Source organism: Ixodes scapularis, unplaced genomic scaffold, assembly GCF_016920785.2.
Source record: "Ixodes scapularis isolate PalLabHiFi unplaced genomic scaffold, ASM1692078v2 PGA_scaffold3__209_contigs__length_174095766, whole genome shotgun sequence".
NCBI classification, from domain to species: Eukaryota; Metazoa; Arthropoda; class Arachnida; order Ixodida; family Ixodidae; genus Ixodes; species Ixodes scapularis.
Window position 1 is genome coordinate 15,216,446 of NW_024609868.1, and position 24,423 is coordinate 15,240,868.

General features: G+C 45.4%; 2 protein-coding genes across 2 annotated transcripts in view; one reads left to right on the forward strand and one right to left on the reverse strand.

The window, feature by feature from the left end:
- Nucleotides 1-8: 8 nt before the first annotated feature.
- Nucleotides 9-3,616, reverse strand: LOC115330001 (mitochondrial transcription rescue factor 1). The gene is given in 4 exon segments (XM_042292302.1): nt 9-778; nt 2,934-3,003; nt 3,071-3,137; nt 3,140-3,616. Coding segments are annotated over 4 exon segments (666 nt in total). The 5' UTR covers nt 3,480-3,616; the 3' UTR covers nt 9-589.
- A 285-nt stretch (nt 3,617-3,901) lies between these two features.
- LOC8042579 (rap guanine nucleotide exchange factor 1) overlaps nt 3,902-24,423 on the forward strand; it is a 59,644-nt gene continuing 39,122 nt past the window's right edge. Inside the window, 6 exon segments of the mRNA XM_042292304.1 lie at nt 3,902-4,049; nt 10,813-11,018; nt 12,132-12,343; nt 15,225-15,369; nt 18,022-18,125; nt 21,060-21,275. Coding sequence (XP_042148238.1) covers nt 4,025-4,049; nt 10,813-11,018; nt 12,132-12,343; nt 15,225-15,369; nt 18,022-18,125; nt 21,060-21,275 — 908 coding nt within the window. The 5' untranslated portion in view covers nt 3,902-4,024.

Below are 24,423 nucleotides of genomic sequence, written 5' to 3' on the forward strand. Positions count from 1 at the left end.
AAAGCAAAGAGGAGCCCAAACTCTTTATTGCATGAAACAGCAAATAAGGGAAATGAAGTCGACAAGTGCAAGCTAGCAGGCATTCCATACTTTGAAATGTACAGCCTCCAACAGTATGAAAGACCCATTCGACAAGGTAGTTTCAGGTAGCTGTGCTGAATATGCTTTGGCAAGTCTCAGATTTCTTGATGCAAGAACCTTCATTCTATTCTCTCTCCCAAAATAAAATAAAGCGACCCTGGTCAAAGCTTGCTTAGCACAGATGCATCAACAACTGGCTAGGCAAATGGGCCTTTCATATCGTGGCCCGTGGGAGACTGCGCATTAATATAATCATTGGTAGGGCGAGAATGGTAGGGTATCTCTGTCGGACGCATTGGACACGAGACAATTGGATGACCTGCCTGCCGTTCTAATTCTGCCAGTGACTACGTACACAAGTACTGAGGAACTTCTAATCCAAAGAGATGACCACCTCTCCCACTGATCGACTAAACAGTCACTAAATCGGTTTGAATACCTCATTCACACTTCCCTCGCTCCATGTTCTCGCGGCAGAGTACCGAAATCTTCTGGCCCACGGCGAGATCTACTCGTAGTCCGCATACTTCTCGATGGTGAGGTTCTTTTGCCTGCGAAGCTGGACCTTGAAGCGCCCCTTGTCCGTCAGCTGGTCGTTGTGCACCTGGAGCAGCGTGACCCGGTGCACCTCCATCAGGTTTGGGTTCTCCGCCTTCAGGCCCACAATCAAGTCCAGCTCGTCGCCTTTCTCCAGCTGCATGAGAAAGATCAATCACGCTCAATGGCGAGGAACAAGCGCTGCGAGAAGTTCACGTTGGGAGTAGTGTTCTATGGTCACACAGCACGAGAACTAAAATCAACTGGCAGGCTAGTTGTTTACTTATGACGGAAAAAAATGCAGTGCAAAAGACAAGGACTAGAAGAAGTAGACAGGACAACTGCTGATTGGCAAGCATTAAACGTCAGTTTCCAGTCAGTGCTTGTCCTGCGCACTTCTTGCACTAGTCCTTGTCTTTCGCGCTGTTCCCTTTTAATTGGGTGGCGGCTTACAGGATCTAGAAGCCGGTGTCTTTAATTTCAACAGTTAAACCCTATGTGCATCCAGCACATCAAGGTTAAGGACACCACTTCGTGCAAGAAGATTACGATTCATGAACACGACCGGAAATCTCCAGTCCACGAGAAGTCGACACCTCAGCAGCAGACATGCTCGGACGGTAATTGAAATACAGCAATCGAATTGGTGTAATTTAACAGAGCTGGAACAACTTTAACTAAACTGAATACTTTCCACTAAGACTAGCTGATTGAAATTTAATTACTTTCTCCTATATCACTAATTGCAAAATTTGTCGTACAATTACTATAGGAATAATTTTGCAACATTGGAGCTCGTTACTCCTCCGCACTTCTTGAACTTGCTCTATGAAAAAAAATAAACAAAGGTAGAAAGCTTTCACACATACACAAGCTAGTGTGGGGGGAAGATAACTGATCTATTTTATCATTCACTTATTTAAATCTTTCCCTGTAGTGTGCAACACTCCAGCATCTCTTGGTGCCATCTGATTTATAGCCCCCCCCCCCCCCCCCCCCCCCTTTCTTTTTCATGTTGCATCACCTTCCGGAACCATTTTACTGCCCAAAGTATATGCTTTCTTCAAAACGCACTGACTAAACTCGATGAAATGAAGGATGTCTCTACCCTGACACAGACAAATAATAAATTTAATTTCGAGAAACCGCTGTCAGATTCATGTCACTCAAGTAGCAATTGTGTCCCATTCTAAAAGAAATAATTACCTGATTGATTGATCGAGCGATGTACACACAGCTTGCGAGTGTCGCTATTGCTGGGTACTGACGGTTATTTCCACTTACTGCTTTCTTCGAACTACAAATTCTGCGTTGTGAAACTAACACGGAAACCGAACGCTCGCGGCACATAAAATACTGGCATGGCTGCAAATGACACCACATGCAAGATATGTACAGGTCTTCCTGAGGCACAATCAATGATCAAGTAATCAAAAGGAAACAAAGTGGTTCTGCATTGGGGAGTAAGAAGAAACATACTTCAATCTAACTTTCCTGTTCACAAAAATGAAAATTATATCTCGATTTGACATGCACAGTACCCATTCCCCAACATAAGGCTCTGACGTCATGTCAACGTGGTGGCGCTCCTGGAGAGTGGCGCATGTGCAGATGCTTCGTGCAAATCTGGTTTCTGCGCATGCTCAGTGGTGTGGGCAAACGCGGACTTGATTGCAAACAGTGTGTTGACTTGTGAAAGCGCTTTCCAAAGAGCACAGGAGCTCCCCCTTCCCATCCAAAGCGGCACAGTGCGGGAGAAGGAAATCTGGAAGGGGGCCTGACGTCGTAAAAGGAGCGCAGGACACCATGTACGCAGTGTAGCACGCATGCAAAGTATGAATGGATATCGCACCGACAGATGGTGCCGGCAGAGGCGCAGCGGCTAAACTCCATTCACCTCCCAGCTGAGACTGCCGTGGGCGCTACGCCGTGCCGGACCAATCAGCCACCTCCCCTTAATCACCTGGCCCAGCTTTTCGCGCATGTGGGCGAGAGCGTCATCACGTGACGAAGGATCCACGCATGACTGGGGGGCTATGTTCGACAAATGTTTTGTTTGTCCTAAAAAGAAACGGAAGTGACGATATTGCGTCTGATTGGCTAGAGGCTCAAATGACGGAAGTTAGGAGAAACGAAACATTTTATCGAACATAGCCCCCCCCCCCCCCCCCTCCTCTCCCTCCCCCCCCCCCCCCCCCCCCCGGTCCAACGCACTGAGCTTCCACCGCAGTCTGAGCCTAGGGCTGAACGAAGGACTTTCCCTGCAAGACACCTACAACAAGACGGCGCAGCTGCTGGTCAGCCACCACTCACCTGGTGCTTTTCTTGGAGATTCTGTTGCCATTCAGTCTGATCAGGCTACTGTAGAAGGCTTCGACCACTTTCCTGGGAAGCCGCGTGCACATCGGCTTAGTGCATTCTCGCCAGACCCAAAGATAAACTTCGTTCTTACGATTTAGAGATCCCGATGCCAGCTTTCATGATGCTGTCCACCCTCAGGGACGAGACAAAGGCGGTCTCACGTTGTCGCCGTACGCCAAGTCCTCATCGGCCTCCTCGTCGTCTTCTTCGTCTTCGTCGTCGTCGCTTTCGTCGGCCTCCTGACGCGCCTTGGCTTTGGACTTCTTGGATTTCCAGCGGAGTTGGCTGGTGCACAGCCATGTCAAGGGCTGTTCCCGGGTTCTCGGGACGAGACTGTGGTGATCTCTTGCACTTACCGGCAGCCGTGGTGCGCCGGGTGCCAAGACCTCTACACCCAAAGTGCCCAAAGTACGGGGGCACGCGGCACGTAGAAGTGCGCCAGAGAACTTTGCATCGCGGACGTTTCGGAGGGCAGCCATGGCTGCCGCGCAAGCGCTCATCGTGTTACGAAGAGGGTCTTCGTAGACCGCAGTAATAGTCAAAAACTGAACCTTGGAGCGTAACTAATTACAGGGCGAAAACAGTGACCGCTACGACCGCGTGCACACCCGAAATCAAACCAACCAACCAGTCGGACGACTCCGAACACTGGATTGGATTGACTGGTGTATTGTAGACTAACTGAATATCACTGATCTTTAAATTTTCTAACTGTTCAAACCGTTCAAACTGAGCTTCATCTCCTTGGCACTACTAAGCGCAATAAATGTTTGTGGTGAGGGTTTTTATTTATTGCGTAAGTACCGGGAGACATTTGTTCAGACAGTCGCCCGTGAGCAAGAAACATCCGCGTTTAGCGAAACTGCAGAAAACATATACGGCGGTCACTCAACAATGGGCCTGTTTCGCCCGTTTCGTGCTTCTTCGGAGGCTGAGCAAGGGAGGGGATGCAGTTTTTGCTACACTATGGAGACTAATTTGTGTTCAAGTTGAGCTCATTCAAAGTACAATGTTAAAATGTTAGATAACGTCGCAACGGTGAGCCATGTCGAAAAAACTGGACAAACATGGTGAGTGCAGCTAAGCGACAATGCTCCGTATCCCCCCCTCAATCTCCACAATGGTCTACGTACGAGACACCCGTAGGAGAAAATGTTTCCAAAAACAAGCCCAAAAAAATCACCGTTACTGCGAGGATTTTCCTCGAATCGGCTGTGTTGTTTTCTGATTGCATTTTAAACGCCGATTTGGCACACGGCTCCCCTTGTGTTATCGCGAATCTTTCGACCGCCTTTTCGCTCAAGTGCCAGTTGCATCTAATGTTTACATATTCACTCTGGTGTACATCGTGACTGAAAGTTCAGCGAATTTCGTTATTTATCAACATCGATCGAGCCTGCTTTCTGTCAAAATTCAGTTTCTAAATAATGGACCTGAACGTTTTGATCGTTGTTCGAGCAACTTCAACGTGCGTGTGGGCTGCATACCAAGTGATACGCCGTGTCGCCGAACGTTTCGAGTTCCACTTGCACTCTGGAGCGACGGTCCCTTCCTCTCAATCATTAGATACTTTTGTCGACACATTTCACGCGTTTAAATTATTATTTAAAAAAAAAAAAAATAAGGACCTTGAGGGATCCTGTTTCGCCAGCACATCATCAGCTGACACGCTCGCTGGCTAATCGATGCAGCCGTCCCATCTGCTCCATTTCGCCGTGAATCTAAACTACCTAACTTTTCAACTTGTAGGGTTGGTAAGATAATTTTAGAGCTTATCAACTTCTGTCTAGGGGCAACATTAACTGTTTTTATTGGTTGACGGTGGTGATGTAAGTTTCTGGTTAAAGCTGCGCTCGGGCTACGGTTCTGTGACAAGTGTTGTTTCTCTTTGCCTGCGGACGCTTGCTTCGCCTTAGAAAGGAGCGGCGCGTTCGACCTAATTTCTTTCATTAAAGCTGCTATGCTCCTCTTCTTTTAAAGAGAGATCTTAATTGGCACTGTTCCCGAAACGTCAAGAGCTGTTTTCTGTTTGACTTTATCGGCAAACTGCGTGGGGGGTACCATCTGCTTGCGTAAAAGTCTCTGAATTTCCCGAGCAAAACTTTCTAACAAAAAAAAAATATATATATATATATATATATAACCTAAGGAGTTGTATTGGGAAACATGCAAGGGAAGAAAGCCCTGCGCTAAATCTAGATTTTCGGAATTTTGGCAGAATTCAAAGACAATATTTCAGGTTTCATAATTGGGTTACAAATCAGTATATTTATTCCAAACAAGCTGCATATAGAATCATTGTGGAGCGCAAGTTTGTCTGCTTCTTGCACAGGGGTTGCGATGATGTCAGAACACCGAGCTCTTATTGGCTGATGTAAAAAAAAAATAGTGGGTAGACCTCAAGGCATCTAGCAATGAGGTCTTCCAGCTGTCAATCAGAGCTGCGTGTCGTTCTGATGTCTCCGCAACTCCTCTGCGAGAAGCAGACGACTTGCTCTCCGCATACATCTTTGGCAAGTTTGTTGCAAGTTTGTAAATTTTATTCCGATACGAGCCGGTACTTCTAAAGTTAACAAATTCTTAGAAGGCTTTTTACTTTGTCTTGGTTGTTGAAGGTGATTTTCTCAATATAAGAAAGGACAAGAAACAAAACTGGACAAAGAGCACTTCCAGTTTCTTGGTAATAAAACCCGAGACTCAGGAACACAGAAGGGGACGAACACAAGTTTCTCTTGTTTTTTTTGCGTGTGTGTGTGAGGTTTCCTCTTTTTGTTTTGAAAGCCAGTCTGCCTCAGTATATTCTTAAAAACTGGAGAAAGAAAGATTATATAATTTTCTGCACAGGGTTACATCTCAACAAAATTTAAAAGTGCACGTCAGCTGATGCCGAGTAACATTGTTAGCTTAGACCGATGGTTTAACGTGGGTTTTGACAGATTGAGGTGATAATAAATTATCTTTCTCTTCAATTCCTCCAGACAGTCTGCAGCGAAGTTAAACAAACAAAAATCTGTATCCTGGCAAACATTGCTCTACTAGTCAGACTTCCTGCTAGGCAATATATGTCTGAATGCGCGTACGTGCGTGACCCAGAAAAGTGAGTTACGCAACCACAGAGCGGTCTCCCGTCTCTTGGAAAAAGTGACAATGAGAGTGTAGCCATTCTTCTCTCACGTTTTGTTGCCCGGCTTCAAAACTGGGCCGTTGGAAAGAGAAAGGCGGAGCTCCGACTCTTTTGGAAGCAGCATCCTCTAATGACACTTGTTTGATGGAGTTACAGTTTTTGGATGAAGTAAGCTGTTCAGACATTGGCAACATGAAAATCTCTGTAAAGAAAAGAGCATTGAATGAATGCTCATTTTTGTTAATCTGGTTCACCAGTAAGTACATTCTTTAATTGTTCTTTGTCTCCTGCAAGTTGTGTGCAGGTGTATCAGCAGCTCGTTCAGGAATTTATTTACACATTCACTGCAGTATTTGCGGAATGCGGTGTCCATCATTTGTGTTTGAAGTGACGGTGATTCATGCCTAGATTTTGGAGAAACGGGAAGAATCATGTCGTTTAACACCTTAGACTGTGGTGAAGAAAATGAAGAACTTTTAGTCAAAGAAACAAACACAGAAGGGAATGTCTCAAACTCAGCTCTTTGAGTTTGAGACCTTCCCTTCTTTGTCTGTTCCTTTGACTAAAAGTTCTTCATTTTCTTCACCACAGTCCAGGGTTTTAAACGACATGGTTAGGTACCACCAGCGCACCTGCACACTCAGTTTTTCAGATGGGAAGAATTGTTTAAAGCAAACTGAGAGCCAGCAGCTTGTTCTACAAGGAGACAGGGGTTTATATTCATTCATTTGGACAAGGCCATATGATTGAAGGTTTTGAAACAGGTCTAGAAGTTGACATCTGATAGACATTTTTACTGCTATGGCAAGAACACATGAATGTCTTTATTCATAAAATCAGAAACAAACATTTTTTGGAAGTTTTAGTACTAGCTGCAATTGTATATCAGCTAACCCAGATTCTATATAGCGCACATGAATCCAGCTTCTGCCTCGTGTCTCATAGAGCAGTAAAGCCACACTGGGGATGGCAGCCAGACGTAGAATTTTTGTTGCAGCCATATCGTGTTTCTTTGTGCGTGGTACACGGAGCCCTCTTATCTATGAGCTCTCCGCTTGTCCCAGACATTTCACTCTTGCCTACAAACCGCTGTCAACGACAGTTTCTTGCATTCTTAGCGCGCGTCCCTGCTGCTCTTGGAAGAAGTTGCTCGTTCCTTCTCCTTTCAGCCTAGAATACTACATTAGCTAAGAACTTGACTTTGTGGTGTCAAAATTTGTCTGGCTGAAAAGTGAGTAAGACTTCTCTCATCGTACGTTACTCGCGAAAGATCTTGCCTGTCATGTAATTTGTGCACCGAGCCTGTGGGGGAATTGGTGGCCGAGCGTGTTAGAGCACCGCAGCTCGAAGCATGTGAAGTGAAAGCTTGGGTTGCAGCACCCAGGGATCCTAGGTTCAATCTGCATTCCTTCCCACTTTGACCTGGATCAGCATCGCACCGGTGTGCGGTCGTGTACCATATCGCCTTGCAATTCACGATAAAGACTTCGGTACTGCACTGGCTAAGTTTCCTATCTGCAGCAAACACACCAGATGCCCCCTGGGGCTGACTAACGTTTTGCTGTCTAAACAGACACAAAATACTATAATTACAATTACTGGGTCTTTTTAGTTAATTTTTTAGTGTAAAGGTTTTAAGTTTGTCAATCATACTTTGTTTTCTTAGCTACATATTTTCCAATGCATTAGAAAATTCTTGTGCGTAGCCATAGGAATTTTGTGAACATTCTTAAGTGTGAGCAGTCTCAAACTCGAAAGGGTTGTCTATGTGTGCTTTTTCTTTTTTTGCTCTCGATGGTGTCAAGCTTGTATATTTTTTCTGTCCTGTAGCGAATATTTTAAATCATGTAAATTCATTGGGATATGCAGGTCTCGAGGTTGTCTGTGGAACTAGGATTTTTAAAGGTTATTACGCTATTAGCTCTTTCGAGTGCAGCACTCAAAGGCTGTGCTGCTAAGACCTGGATAATATTAAAAAAAAAGGGTTCTGAATGTGCACACACTTATCCAACCAAACATACTTTACGAACCAGAACTGAACATAACTTGGGCACCGGTAGGCTTGGTTTTACATAACAAGTGACTGTGGAAGGTTAGTTTGTGGGAACCGCAAGGTGACCTCGTGAAAAGGTATAATCTTATTTGCTTTATTTTAAAATTACTTTTGGGGAAGAAGGCATAGTACGAGAATGAAGGAAGTGTGCAATCGGGCTTTATTTGTGTTGTGAACCCTACAAAGCTCTATTTAAAGCTTTTTTGTGTGTATTCTCTTCACATAAGTTAGAAACAATTTTTTTTTATTGTGCTTTATTGGAAAGAAACAAATTGTGTGCTTCATTTAGGAAAACAGTGTGTGCTTCATCTCTCTATTTGGTAGTATTAAATTTTGTAACTGCTGTGAGATGTGTCTACCATCAAGGCAAGCCCGTGAGAGCAACTACTCCATTTCATGCCCAGCTGCTGACCTATTAGAATTATTTTAGACATAAAACCGCAGTCTGGCTATTTATCGTCTCTTCATTCGTGAAAGAGTTTAGAGACTGGGACCTAAATTTTGTGTTAGACACTTAGTTTGGGGACAGAATTTCTTTATTAACTAAGCTGGTACACCAAAGTAAGCATGTTGTGCCGTTCACAGTAATATTTTTGGTGACAGTACCTCATTTCTTGAGGAATTACTTTATGAAAAAGCAACTATACAGACGAGGAAGCTAGAAAAAAAGAAAAAGAGAAACGAGTGAATGCTTTATCTTTACGATAAGGCTGACATGCACAGAATGTGAGGTAAAATGTTTTCATGCTTGTGGACATTTTTTTTTAAATTTTATTCTCTACAAGTCTTTTTTTTTAGTTTATTAAATGTCTGTCTTTTTTCCTTTTTTTTTTACTTTTTTTTTTAAGTGCATTGAGGACCTTGGAAAGTTCTTTCTTTTCATTGACAGCAATTGGTCCTTTGCAACAGCTCAAGTAGTTGATGGACGAAATGTTTCTTTGCTAGATGTGGCAGGCAAAAGACTTGAATTGGTGTATAATTTTACACCAACCAATTTTCCCACTAAGTTTAGCAGGGAAATCGCCCCGTTACACTTTTGCGTCTCAATTTTTTTTTTGCAAGTTCTCTGACTGAATGCGAGTCCTAAGGCAACGTCGAAGCAGCCCCCGTACGCAGTCTGTGCTTTTAGATGACGCGGAAGATCCGGTGCTCAGAGCCGTATATGTAGAGAGTTTGGCCATTCGTTGGGAAGTATAGGAGACAAATGAGGAGGCGCCATTGGCCGAAAGCGGGCTGGGTGTGTTCCAGGGCGTCTTCAGAAATTCGAATGTGACCAACCAGAAGCCGGAAATAATACCCTGGCGGTGGTCGCGAGAAACAAACCTGGTAACTGCATTGGAGTAACTCTCGATGGCTGAAAATATGGTACACGTGATGTACCAATCACGCTCATGAAAAATGATGGTGGAACAGTGCGACTAGCGGAACGATCGTATGCCAAACGCCGAGGGCCGGTAATTTGCTGTTTGAGCGGTCATACACTGTCCGCGCAAAACAGAGTTGAGTGGCGCATTCGTTTCTTACATCTTTCTGGATGATCATGATCAAAATAACACGTGACCCCATTTTCAACCACAAAGAGTTACTACACTTCACTCTTACGCACTTATTAAAACCATATACGAACATAGACTTTCGATCAGAACTGTTTCTCGCTACCACCGCAACGGGATTCTTTTCGGCTTCCGATTGGTCAAGAGAGCATGCCAAGCCCTCTTTCCGAGTCTGCCGCACGCCCTGGCTTTGCCCGCGCCTCCCATTGACCAAACTCTCTACATATACGGCTCTGCTGGTGCTGAGGCCTGTCTAGGTGCTGTTCTCTACTAAAGTGAAAAGGGTGGAGGGCTTTGTGGAATGAGCTTGTCCCGCTTTTTTTGAAAAGCGCAATTTCTATAGTCACTGACTTGCCTCGAAATCGGTTCAGCAGATTAATAAACATATCTGAACTAGTAACCCAAGTTATAGGTCAGAATATAATTTTTACTTTTCGCCCAGTTTTTGAAGTGTTAAATTTTGTCCAAGAGGTCGAGAGTCTCTACCGGCAACACCGAAAGTTTTATGTCAAACGTTGTGATGGGGGCGCAGTACAGCTTGTTCCCAGCGGTCTACAAGAAGTTTGGCGGTGTGAAATGAATGCTGAAAAAACTCACGTCAGCAAAAGTTTGCGTCTTTTTAGACTGCCTGCTTAACTTGCAACTTATGCAATGTACAACGCTGCCCCACTGAAGAGCGTAGGAAGATTAGAATGCTGGTTTTATCACAACCTTCATTTGCCATCGTTTTTTCAACACTAGCCATTTCGAATTTAGAGGTAATAAATAGCATGCCAGGAAGAGTGAGGCCTGGGTATTCTAGAAGTGTGTTTAGTGTGGGTAGCTCAAGAAACCTCCGGAGCTTACCTTTAACCCGAAACAGACCACTGTAAAACCCTTTATGTTTGCGGCCTCTAATTTTTTCAGATTTCACAAACTGTAAAATTTGCTAACTTTTGTCGGCGCGAATATTACTATTGTGTTTAGAGGCAAATCCCAGCCTTCAGAAATCGCAAAATCTAGTGGTTGCGATATGACCCCGCTGGGGCCGTGAAAACAGAGGGTTTTACGGTATATCCTCGCCATTCCTTCGGAGTATGAAGAGCACCGCGTCCCCTCCCCAGAGCTGGGCCGTCCCAAGGGCAGCCGGCTGGCCCGCCGGGCGCGGTCCTTCAAGGAGGACATCCTGGGCAAGATCCACCAGATGCGGGGGGCCTCGATCCCGGGGGGCAGGGCCCAGTCCCCGCAGCAGACGCAGTCGCACCGGGCCAAGTCCAAGTCCAAGGAGTCCTGCCTGGACCTCCCCGACGGGCCGGACGGCGGGGCCCCGGTAGCCCGCACGGCCGCCGCCGCCGCCACCGCGGTCGCCACCTCCGCCCTGGCCGCCCGCAGTAGCCCCGGCAGGGTGGGTTGCCACGGGCTCCTCAGACGGCGGTCGCTGGGCGCCGCACTTAAACTCGCGCTGGAGGCGGGGCAACTGAAACTATTCCTTCCCATTCTCACCTTGTCTGTGACTGTAGATTAATGCGAAAGCACGACCACCTGACGATCTGGAAGAAATCTATTGATTTAATCATTTATATAGGGATCTTGGGTGGTGTCGGCCCACGGGACGTTACAAAACTATTTTCTCCCATTCTCACCTTGTCTGTTTGTCTGTGACTGTAATTAATGCGAAAGCATGACTACCCGACGATCTGGAAGAAATCTATTGATTTAATCATTTATATAGGGATCTTTGGTGGTGTCAGCCCACAGGACGTTACAGGGAGGAATTTTTTTTAGGACATAAACCTAACTTCTATATCGCTATAAAAATATTTTGTGACTTGGGTTTCGAATTTCTCTGTGTCGCAGAATTCTGAATATTTTAGAAGTGATGGGCCTGTCTGGGGCAGACCAAAATTAATAAAAAAAATAAAATATTTAATCCAAAAGATGTGATTTCAGGCCCACCGCCGAAATCTAGAAAGGATATTGATTAAATAAATTCAATGGCGCATTTGACGTCGGATTTCTTATTGTTTCGACCTCGTTTTTTTTCCAAAACTATACGAGTGTGCATTGCAAAATTAATTGAATGGTGCCTTGGCACTGTATTCTACCCTGCTGTTGAAACTTGCTGTGGAAATAAAAAAGATTGGTTATCTGTAATGAGTGTTAGCAGGAAGAAAAGAACACCGACTGGGGTTAATTAGAAAGATTTCTTTATAAGTGGTATTTTTCACTTTCTCGGAGATTCGCTACGCTACCAATGTTTTCCGGAAGCTCTAGAGCCTTACAAAATAGCAAGCGTTAAGACTAGTTGCAGTCAGTGATGCCGAAAGATCGGCATTTAATTTGCGAGAGAGAACGAGAGTGAGGACTTAATGTCTCGGTCGAACTCGGCACAAGTGACGGAGACGTCATGTCCCAAGATGCGCTGGTTCCCGCTCCCGAGGAGCAAACGAACTCCTCCCTGGGGTGGATGATGCCGTTGCAGGGTGACATCCAAGTGAGCCAGGACATGCGCCAGATCTCCAACGCCCTGCGCTATTTCCAAGACTCGGTGGAGAAGGACACCCTTGGCATGCTGCCGGGGTCGGCCAGCATCGTGCTCGAGTACGTGCTGCACCTCATCTCCCTGCTCAAGAAGGACCTCATCAACGACCAGAGGTGGGCATCCTTTCCTGCGGCCGACTTCTGCGTCTTAGTTTCCGAGGATCGTTCGTACTCCAAAGCAGGGGCTCTAGGATAGGCCATGCCCGCTTAAAGGGGTATTCCGGCGATTCCTTAAATCGTCCCACTAACTTTCGGAATCACCGGCCTTTACCCTTCCCGGTATGCTATTTAGAATCGCGAAATTCGGAATAGGTATTGTGAAGTCGGGAAGGGAAAATGATGCCGAAATCAACTTTCATATATACCCGCGCTTTTTAGTGCCTTGACTCGGGGAAAGGCAGGCTTGCAGGTGGAGTGGCCAGTCTAAAAGTAAACTATGCCAAGCATTTGTTTCGTGCTGCTGGGCCGCTGATTGAACCAGCTTTCAAAGCATGCATTTGACATCATGAAACTGCTTGTAATCAGTTGGGAACAAAGTTCAAAAAGTGAACCCTTGCTTTCCCCTTATGTCCTTTTTTCATTGTTGCCAGTAGAGACTTTCACTTTGAAAAACACGGTGAGAATCAAAATTGTAAATTCAGTTGTTACCTTGCAAAAAAATTATTTTTTTTGTTTTGTTTAATATTTGGGTTTTTATTTTAGCTATGTGTTGGTGTATGATAAAAATAGAATTCCATGTTTTCAGAATTTATTTCTCGTGAAATTCGGAGGATGTTTTTCGGAGTTTATTTTTCGCTGGGGATTCGGGGTTTATCCGAGTTCATTTTTGTTAGAAAAATTTCAAAAATTTTTCTAACAACATTGTTAGAAAAATTTAAAAATTCGAAAACAGAATAAATAAGGTCAGGGTACCATGACTTGTTGTCTCGAGGGAACATCGACGTGCTAAAAAGCAAACCCCATTTTGTCAGTAGTTCTTAATTTTAAAAGAAACTGAAGTGGAATCTCCTCAGGACCACTGACCTTGTGCTGTTGTAAAGTTTGGTTGTAAAACTTTGTCTTTTTTGCTGTTTATTTTGTCGCTGTGACCTCGAAATTCTGAGTTTTTCGGATAAATATGAATTGACGAAAAATTTACCGGTGAGTGTCTTTCGGATTTTTTTGGATTTACCCGAAAAAATCCGAAATACAAATAATGGGAGGAACACAAGTTCTTTCTATTATTTATATTGTCCTTATCAGCACACCCTCCATTCCAAGTATTTTGTTGGCGTAATAAGCAAACTTCCAGGCAAATCGGAGACTATGAAGGAAATGCCGTAGTAACCCTCTAACCTGCCGTTATCTTCTTAGTAGGACGGATGCACATGATTGTGTACAGTCTGGTGGACCGCAAAAAGTTTTGCACTAATTAATCTCATGCTTATTATATAGACAACATCAGAAAGATCACTTTCATAACTTTTATGAACAGCAGCTTCCTTATCGTCCTTCTCTCCTCCTTGATCATAAGTCCGTCGTATCTCCTAAGAACATATACTTAGTTTCGTAAAAGACATTCAGGCCCAAGTATATTTTAAGCAGCAGAGCTGTACTGACCTCATTTAATTTGAATCTTCAAGCAGAATAGCCATTGTTCACTTATGTGACCCTTGTGCCACTGAAACATATTAAATCAATCAATCAATCAAAGCAGAGGTTCTGAAACTTTACGATTTCGAGAAGCCTCCAACTTTCTCAATGATCAGCCAAGGGACTGTTCTCGTCATGGATGCAATAAGGCAGTAAATAAGCATATGAGCATTTAAACAATGATGCACACACTAGGGAGTGTTTGGCTCGTAGTTATGCATCAGTAGGTGGCTCAGATCCGGTAAAATGGCGTTTAAATTGGGAAAAGGAATTACTCAGCGGTAGGGACGGCCGAGAAAATTTGGGCGCTCGGAGAACCCGTGGCATCGTAGAGTTAATGTAATAATCTAGAGCAAGGGTGGCCAGGTTGACCCGGCCTAAGAGCCGCAAACAAAACAACGAAACTTCCAAGAGCCGCGGAGGGGGCGGGGGGGGGGGGGCAGATTTTTGTTTAGAGCAATAAATAAAACACAAACTACTTTCAATCTATCCGAGTCAAAAGCAGTGCGACTATACCTAAGGTAGCTGTAGCACAAGACTACCAAACCGCAACCTGCATTTCGATTTAAAATGCGTTCCATTTCTCTTTTTGGGGAAGTGCTCGTGTGACCGGGAGGGAGGCGGGTAGTGTGTGTGCGTGGGGGGAGGGGGGGGGGGGGGGAGAGGGGAGGGAAGGGAGTCGCGAGCCGCACTTTAACACGCGAAAAGCCGCAGCTTGGCCACCCCTGATCTAGAGGGAAAGGTCTCATGCATTCGGGCCGCTCCAGTACGGCGGGACGTCTACGCAAACACCGGCAGTCTCGGTAGGTGGTCCCGACAGGCCCGCGTCGCTGATGACGCCTCAATAGGCAGAAAGAAGCGGCAATACATCTCCCGTAAGGTCTTTACCTATTTCTTTTCTAATCTACTTTGCAGAAAAACACAGAAATCACACGTCGTATAACAATAAATGAAATTGACGAGCGCTCGAGCGACTGCAACTCGTCGCGGCAAGACGAACGCACCCAACCTTTTCGTCTGCTTTCTTTCTCCGCTCTTCTCTCACTGTCTTTGTCATTCTTTCTCTCGGGATTTGCCGCGCTCTGCTCCCGCCCTCACCCCCCTGCTAGGGACTTGGTTCAAGAACTCACACTCTAAAAGCTGGTTCACACACTTGCGTTCGACCATGACCGAGTTTATTGCGAGTGCTCGTGACCGCTGAGAAAGAGAGAAGATGCCGGCGCTGTCTGTTGGCTAGCTCTCAAACCGCATACATTTGCTCATTTCGTGCTCGTCGCACTCTCGCGGTGGGCTCGCAAACGCGCGAACCACCCTCGAGGGGTGCGACGTGTGGAGTGAGCGACTTGTCTGCCTCGGTGTCCAGCTCCGTGCTCATCTCGACCACGAACCAAGTGTACCAGAGCTTGTCCCGATTCGTCTCCTGGGCGGACGAGGTGATGCTCAACCGGGAGCGGGCGACCATGGAGGGTGTCAACGAGGTGGTCCAGTCCCTGCAGGACTCCCTAAAGGTGGGCCGTCTCCCTTCCCTCCCTTCGGCCACTTCAGGCCGCAGCGTTTTGCAAGTGCGCGGCATTTATAGGCCCGGCCTTTAGCCGTGGCATGTAGCCTTTGTGTTGACGCCACGCTCAGGATGCCACGGTGACATCCTGAGCACAGTGACATCCTTAGCGCTTCAAAAGGTTCCCTATCATCGCACTAATGCCATGATGATGTTGCAGCGTTCACGCAACATTATCGGCGTGACAATAATCGTGCGACTTCATGACGTGGACGTGACACTGCGACATCAGATGACACCATAAGGTCGTGTTACATCAAGACGTCCCTTGAGATCTATAAGTGCTATGCATTTAGAGCACCTTTGGGATATATGCGAGAAACACAAACAGCTTCTTAAAAATGGCTATTCTGGTGCAGGGGGGGGGGGGGGGGAGAGGGCTAATTATGTGAGATTGAACTGGCAAAAAGAAAGACTCAGTGTGGACAGTCTGGAAGGGCGACTTCGGTCAATATTTTTTAATTAAAGATAACGACTGTTTTCAGCTAAAGCAGTGTCCCCGAGTTACAAGGTATAATTTATTGTTCTCAGTATTGTGTGAAGTTTTATAAATAAGACGGCTCAAAATTTGGTTTCGGGCTTCTAGGACAAAACTGAAACTATCTGCTAGAGGGATGGCAACACTGGTCATCAGCCGTACGGCCGCCACGTGATGCCCAAGGGTGCTGTGCCAGTGTTCCTTGACTTAAAGCTAACCCGCTTGCCGCCTGCTAAGGGCAGCTGGTCGCATCTTTAAAATCGGTTTTAGTGGAGTAGGTGGCTTGACTTTGACATAATATTTCGGCTGTGATCATATTTCGTGCCACTAAAGCGATACCAGTCATTTATTTTGGTTTCGTTTTCAACCGGTGTTGCCCTTTAATTGATACAGAGATGCAATTTATTTCGACACAAGTCTCCCGAAGGGAAATCAATTAACATAGATCTCTTGATACATCATGGTACATGTAACTACACAAATATGCAACACTGAACTCAATAACATGCATTGATGCATACCATTTAGTCAACATTAAAGCTCCAAAAACAAATCTCGCACCTCTACTTATCCTGTGCAGCAGGTGGAGAACCGACTATTGCTGATTACATAGAAATGGCTGCGAATTAAATAACACTTGGAGTAAAAATGACTCTAAGACACTGAGTGTGATACTTGGTGTGAAAATTTTGAGCGTAAATTATTTAAAAAAATTGCTGGTTCTGGGTGTTTTGGTAGTGAATGCGAATACCACGAGCACCGGCACGAGCCTATGTCTTGAAAGTGTGTGGTCACTCGGGAATTTGTGTAATGTGAGCATGTCTTCATATTTCTCGAATCATGAATTACAAAAGGACTGTGCCCTCAAATTCAAAGTGAGGTCTTTCTTGCCATTCTCTAATCTCCTTCGGTAAATTGCGAAGACTCTCTGCGTGATCCACTGAAACGTAGACGTGCCAGCTTTTTAGGAAACAGATGTCTTCTTTGCGGCTAAGTAAACAATTTTAGGGACCAGGACATTGTGTATGAAATTGGCTTAAAAATAGACAATTCATATACCTATATACCCGATAACATTGATGGCCTAGTACAGAATTATAAATGCGCCCCCCCCCCCCCACCCCTAAAAAAAAACACACGCGCGCAAAGAAAAACTATGAAGTAAGAAAATTGTGCTTGAGTAGGTAGTTAGAACAAACCGACATATGACAGCCGGTTTTAGATGCAGACCAGCAACCGGTCTTTTATCCCAAAATCTACCATGCTGGTAAAAAACCGGGCAACCCTATCCTTGTGGCTTCCTTTGCTAGGATTACCTATAGGTGCATATGTCGAATGGACTCAAGTTGCTAAAAAGATTTTGGTTCAGTTTTTGTATTACTAGAGGAGTGAATTATTTTAAATTTAGTTAATTTTTCTTTCTAAAGGGAGATTATTTCTTTCTTATCAAAGTTTTGTACAAAACTTCTTTTTGATGTTGTTCAAGGTCTTTTTATTTGGACCTTTCTGTGTAAGTTGGTAATGACTTCAAAGAAAAAAAAAAATCTACTGCTGTGATAGTTTTTTTTATACAATTTTGCCAAATCCAAAATGTTTACCATTGGTCTTAGTCGTGATTGTTTTTTTTTTTTCCTCCATGCACATTTTGGGAGATGGGTACTTTGGGGGGCCTTGTCATTTCTAGCTTGTCTGTCACCTCTTTAATAAATAGCTTGTTGTTACAGCTTGAACAAAAATTTGAAACTCCTGGTAAGAGGGTGAGCTTTAAGTGAGATCTTATGCAATCTTAGGGGCAAATTGGCTGCAAAGCACTGCAGCGAAAAAGCATACCAGGTGGGGGAAGGCAAACGGATTAGTCCAAGAAACCAATTGCTACCAATTGGTCTTAATGCTTAACATTGTTCCGTTTTGTTTGGGCATCACCGCCAACTGTAGTCTATTTCATTAAATAGTATGAAATAGAAAACTAGCCAATATGAGGATGTTTTAGCTCATTTTGAGTGTGATATAACAATACGATGTAGTACATCATATTTTGTCTATGTAGAATCTAAAAGTCATCAGTTAATGTTGAGTCTGAAGGAGGGTGCAGGTGCTTGAGCTGTCATGCCTTTGGTTTCTTAGGCCCTGGTGGAAGTGAGCCAGAAGTGCTCGCAGAATAAAGACAACAAGAGCAAGCACGCTGGGGCAGGTACCCCCAATGGCATATGCAGTTCAAAACCAGACAAGTGAGTCACCTGGGATTCTCGTTGTTTTTTTTTTTGTCTCTTGGTTTTGTATTGTCTTTATGATGAATTTTCTGTGTGCCAATTGATTCACCTTTACCACTGCAAAACATGCATTCCAAAGGGTGTAGAAAAAACTACTTTTATCAAGAGGCTGAAACGAAATGTGTCAGACCATAACCTTTTGTCTGCAACAACATGTCATGTAGAAAAGGATGTTCCTGACAATTGACCAAATGAGCAGTGGCTGGGATGCTTGACTGTAGTTGTAGAGACTGCAGCTTTTTTCAGCAGGAAAAATATTCTCAGAAATCTAAGCTATTGGTTGTTAGTTAAAATATTGACTTACATATTTACTCGCACAATTTGCATACTTTATTTTTTAAATATCTGTCATCAGAAAGGGAGTGCGCAAATTACGCAGATATTTCACAAGCTTGTCTTAAATAACACACCTGCAAAGTCTGTAATGTATATAAAAACACAAATATACAAACGGCAAAAGTTTTTTTTTTATTTTGCAAAATGCGCCTACTTTGTTTACCTCGAGTCGCTGTTGGAGCTCTCGCACTCAGTACCATAGCTGCGATCGTCATGGTAGTTTTCATCACTCGCGTTCCAAATAGCATTGTCTTCAGTTTGGTCGAGCGCGATTGATAGTCCCGTCATCTTGAAGCTCGACTCGACAGTGCTGGAAGAGACCATGTCCCACGCTGTTAGAACCCACTCGCAGACTGTTTCCACAAGCGGCCTCTTTATCCTTCCACTGGGAGTGAGGCTGTGTTCTCCGCTGGCCATTCATTCTACATAGAGTTTACGCACATAGTCTTTGAACGGTTTGTTGATTGACACATCCAAGGACTGTAGAACTGATGTTAGACCTCCCGGGATGACAACAAGGTTCGTTTTCATGTCCCCCAACTTTTGCGTCACGCTGTCGACAAGGTGACACCTGAAGCTGTTCAGTACCGGCAGCGATGGCAGTCGCAACAAAGCGCCTGATCATTTTTCCCAAACCGTTTCAGTCTAGTCTTGCATTAAAGCTTCATTTGTCCATCCTTTTTCATGGACACGGATGTGGATGCGACCTTACAGTTTCACTTTTGACAATGTCTTGCGCTTAAAAATGACAAAGGGCCGGAGCTTTCGCCCATCAGCAGTTACCGCCAGCATGACGGTGCAGCGTTGCTTTTCACAGCCAGGTGATCTTGCAGGGACAGCTGAGACACCACTTTCGCTTACTGTAGTGTTAGGCGGCATGTCGAAGGTCAGCGGCATTTAATCCGCGTTCCCGATCTGGGAACGTGCATCAAGAACGCATTCCCATTTTCCACAATGCGATCACGAAACAATGAAATGCCAACAGATTCTCTTCATAGTCTTCGGGCAAACGCTGGCAGAGAGTCGTCCTTCGTCTCAGAGACAAGTGATGGCGTCTCATGAAGCGTGTCACCCAACCTCTGCTAGCCTTGAACGTTGCAGAGGATATCCCTTTTTCTTGTGCATTCTTTCTTGCCTGAAACTGTAGCATCTCGCACGACACAACGTGACCAGACGACCTGTGATCTCGAAAATACTGTAACAGTTCATCTTCAACAGCAGGAAAGTTCCCTCGTTTGGACTCCCGAAATGATTTTCTTCCTGGCCTTGCACTTGCCAGTTGCGACTTCTGTCTTCGCCAATAACGTACGTGGCTCTTGTTCACCCTAAACTGCCTGGCAGCTGCGTGATTTCCATTTTCCTCAGCAAACTTTATCACAAGGAGTTTCAACTTCGCTGTATAGCTATTGTAACCCATCGCAAGGGCAATCAGTAAGAGAACCGTTGACGGCGTCGAACTGAAACCACTAAAGCCGAACACTGGAAAGCATGCGCTTTGGTGCTGCAGACTTCGCGCCAGTCCACACCACCGCAAGAGCACACCACACGACGGTTCCCACATCCGGGAATCCTAGTGCGACGTCATGCTCTCTTACAGGCCAACCACCTCGCAGCACTGAGCCAGCGACGCGTGCGTCCCGTAGCTCCCGCAGAGTCGCATCTTTCTCGCACTCTCGCCCCTCTCGCTCCTCTCGCTGCCACGCGGAATTCCCGCAGCTTAGCATGCGTGCCCGTGGGGCATCTGGAGAAACCGTTGGAGAGCTGGTGCAGAACTGTGCAGGGTGTGCAAAATACGTGAGCAAGTTTTTTTTTTCTGGAAATCTGGTCCTTAAGTTAGGGGTGTGTAAATTACGCGTGGGCGCGAATTATGCGAGTAAATACGTTAGTTTGTGCTAAGCTCATCTACCTAGTTCATACAAAGCAAGCATATATTTAGATGTTACATCAACTGCAAGAAGTATACACCATTCCAATATATACAGGTCCTCAGCCCAGCGTGGGATCTCTTTAGCCCAGCACACTCATGTTTGTTGCTTTGGAAAGCGAGCAAGTCATGTGCCGTATGCACATACACTGTAAATGGAACCAGCCTGGAGCCCTTTTCTGGAAGGGTCTATGTGTTGTGTGTAACACATACAGTGGCCATTTGGCCACAGATTTATTAAGATCTACAAAACCACTTGGCAAGGCTTGGTGCAAATGCAGGGGGGCATTCACTGAGATTTCTCTATGATTTGTTATAGTATTTCTAGCTCATACTTTGTTGTACAGAACACGAGATATTTCCCAGTGAACTCGCAAAGTACCTCTATGCAACCACAGCTTTTCAACAGCATCATTGTTTGCACGTCATCGAGCGACATCACCTTGGATCGCGACTTTAACTTCGTAAGCAGCAGTCAAATGAAAAATTGTCGCGTGCCCCACACACGCGACGGTTTTCGGTAACAGAAACCACATGATCGAGCGAGGTTCCCAGGTCGTCTTTCAGACGTTCTTCTCGGCACTAGCCTCCTGATAACGGTTACCGTTGTGACCCCCCCGGCAATGCAACAGCAGCCACCGCAACTCGCTGCCAGAACTGCCGCTGACGCCGCGAGAGCGTCAGATCTTGGAGTCGACCCGGATCCCCGACGACGGAATGGTGCTGGGCGTGCCGGTGGCCGGAGGGGGCAAGGGCCCTCTCTGCCACTCGGCCTCCTCGGACAGCATTCTGAGCTCCGCCCTGCGGCCAGACTTCCCGCCCCCAAAACCGCCCCTCCCGCTCCTAACGTCCAGGTAGGGGGCTTGGCTGCCTCGCTCTCTCTTTCTCTCTGCCTCTCGCTGCTTTTTCCGCTGCCCGCTCGCAACACCTCCCAAGTTTTAGGTAATATGGCCGCAGTCCTAGTGTCCTACGTCCCCTACCGAAGCCCAGCGTGGGGCACGGGGCATTTGGCCGAGACTCTGGAGCGATCGGCGATTGGACACAAGCTCTGCGTCGGTGTTTGGCTGGGTCTTGGGTTCAGTTGGGGATTGGGCACGAGTATTGGGTCGACGTTCGGTTGAGACTTGCGTTCAATCTGTGATTGAACACGAGTGCCGCGTCAGCATTCGGCTGGGACTTGCGTTCTATCGGCGATTGGACGCGAGTGCCATGTCAGCATTTGGTACTCGTGTTCAATCTGTGGTTCGGCAAATAATGTATCGACATTCTGCTGAGACTCGTGCTCAATCGGCGATTGGACACAAGGGCCATGCCGGTGTTTGGTCGAGACTTGTGTTCAGTCGGTGATTGGACACGACTGCCGCATCACCGTTCGGGTGGGGTCCGTGTTAGACCTACGATTGGTCACGAGCGATTCATCGGCATTCATCTGGGACTCGTGTTCGATCAGTGATTGGACACTAGTGGTGCGTCTGCATGTGACTGGTGTAGTCCCGGCCGAATGCGGACATAGCACTTGTGTGCACTTTGTGCCTGCGCTGACTTATGGTAGGGGACGCAGAACATCAGCACTGCTGCCTTGCTATGTGGGAGGTGTTGCTGCTTGTCGTTTCTGAATGCTAATTCAATAGAGCTAACACTCCTCTGGACGTGGCACCTGGTGCTCACACTTAGCGCAGTTGGCTTAGGTGGGGAGTGGATGCTAACTCGTGCAGCGTTAGCGTTGAGTGGTTCGCCTTTCCGCCCAAGTTTGGGCCGCACATACTGTGCACATCTAACCATCCCTGCGAAAAACCGCCGAGTCAATCACTCGGGCTGACACTAGTTTGCACCTCGTGCCGAAACAAAGGCAGTCACAGTATAAGGATGGTTCAGCACAATCGAGACTAGATTTCTGAGGAAGCTAACGTTCAGTCATAGTGCGGGTGGTTTCATTTCCTTTGGTGTACTGCTCCAGAAAAAAAGAAAGTAAATGAGCCAAAGTAACTTTTGAATCTCTAGATACATATTTAAGTCAGGTAGGTATGCTAGGTTATATTCTGATATTTGTGCTTTTCAGTTATTGCACCACAATGTTAAAATAGGCCTAAAACCTTTTAACGAGGCATGGCAACTTGCCGTAATTGACTGCACATCTTTTGTCTGCTGCATGCGTGTTCTGCCTAACACGGGAGATTTCATGTTCTTTGCCTGAGAGGCATAGTAGCACTGCTGCGTCTGTCATGCAACAAAGTGTTTGGAGGGAATATTGTTAATCCTTCACAAACATTTCCATAACAAATCTACTTCATTGAAACATTAAACTTTAGATCTACAGTTCTCCCTAATTTTAATGCTGCCATGAGGTGGTTGGTATTTTTGTACTCTTTGTGCTATTCCTGGGCCTCCTGATCGAATTATGTGGTGAAGTTTTAACCGCCCGACCACAACCAAGCCTGGGGAAGGCATTCCAGCTACTGCAGTAACTAATTTAGCTTTGAGTAGCCATCAATAAATCATCATTTGGGTAACCAAGTAGCGGCGTTAAGTTTGAGGAGCACTGCACCTTTTTGAGAGTTGGATTATCTGCATTCTGCTTAATGCTGGTGGGAGCAATATGGATGCACTTTAACATTTCAGTTTCTCTGCAATTTACTTGCCTGGGTGAACTAGCTGTCATGTTTTATTTTTCTTCTGGTGGTGGTGCAACTCTTATTTCACAAAAACATCCCTACCCATCCCCTCCCCGTCCCCTCCCCTTCCCCCCTCATCCAGAACGACAACATAAGCAGCAAAATTTGGTGTGCATCTTTAATTTGACTGAGCAAAATGCGAAAATATGCTGAAGTCCTGTTTGTGCTAACAGTGTCGCACGTTGTACAAGCACCCAGCGCCTAGATGTTAAGGTGGCGATGAATGTTGCATACAGTCTGCCTGTCAAACTTCATGCGATCGGTCTCTTAAGGTTACTTCGACTCGATTATCTGCTATCAAGGAAGCATAGGTAGATTCGTAATCTGTAACATAAGACATACAAATTAAAAAAAAAAAGAAGAATGTGGCATTGGTCAGCAGGAAATGCAGTTTGGTTTATTTTTCTGTGTTTGTTACACATTCCATTCTAACCCTGTGGTTCTATTGAAAGCAGAGTGTATGTTTTTCTTTGTTCACATTAATGTTGTGGGCACTTATGCACATGGCATGCATTTCCTTGGAATGGTTTTCTGTTTGTTGTCTTTGGAACTGATGGTGTCTTGAGTGTTCTTTAATTTTGGGCAGTCTTTCTTTCATTTTTGATGTGTGTTGCAAATGTGAACTTTGCTTTGCACGTTGATGACATCTATCAGCAATGCAGGAAGAGAACATATGCAGCTGAAAGGCACTGTGATATGCACTGGTTAATCAAAGTATTATGCTTGCTTTATGCTGTCTGGTCAGCATTATAGGTACATGCTAAACTACATAGGTCTCTATTTATTTAATTCTGTTGCACTAGCACGAGGTAAAGTATCTGCAGGGTATGGTCCTAAGGATAAACACATTTGACGTGCCTTGCAAAATTCAAATTTTATAACCAGGCTATGCGGCCTCAGATTTTGCTTTATCTTTAATATTTCACTCCCTCCAATATCAGCTCTAAAAAAAATATACATTAAGCGTCGTGCAAAACTATGTTCGCATGCCCAATTTCAGACATGTATGTATGCATGCATTGGAGGTAGTGAAATATTAAAAATAAAGCAAAGTCTGAGGCCACATATTTCCTATGTCCTATACCAGCATGGAGGCAGGAATAAGAGGGGAGGCGACATGCCGGCTCAAGTCAGTCAAGCGAGAAAATCCAAAGTGAAGCCGGAAGTAAAGGTCCTCGGTCGGTGGGAGCGCCCCCAAGGGTGCCCAAGTCCGTTTAATGGCGTCTTTTTGATTTGGTCATTGTTGAAGGTGTGTCCCTTCAAACTGCAAATCTCCCCTGGGTTCACCTTTGGTGGCGTCATGTCGCCTCCAGAAGCTTCCTAC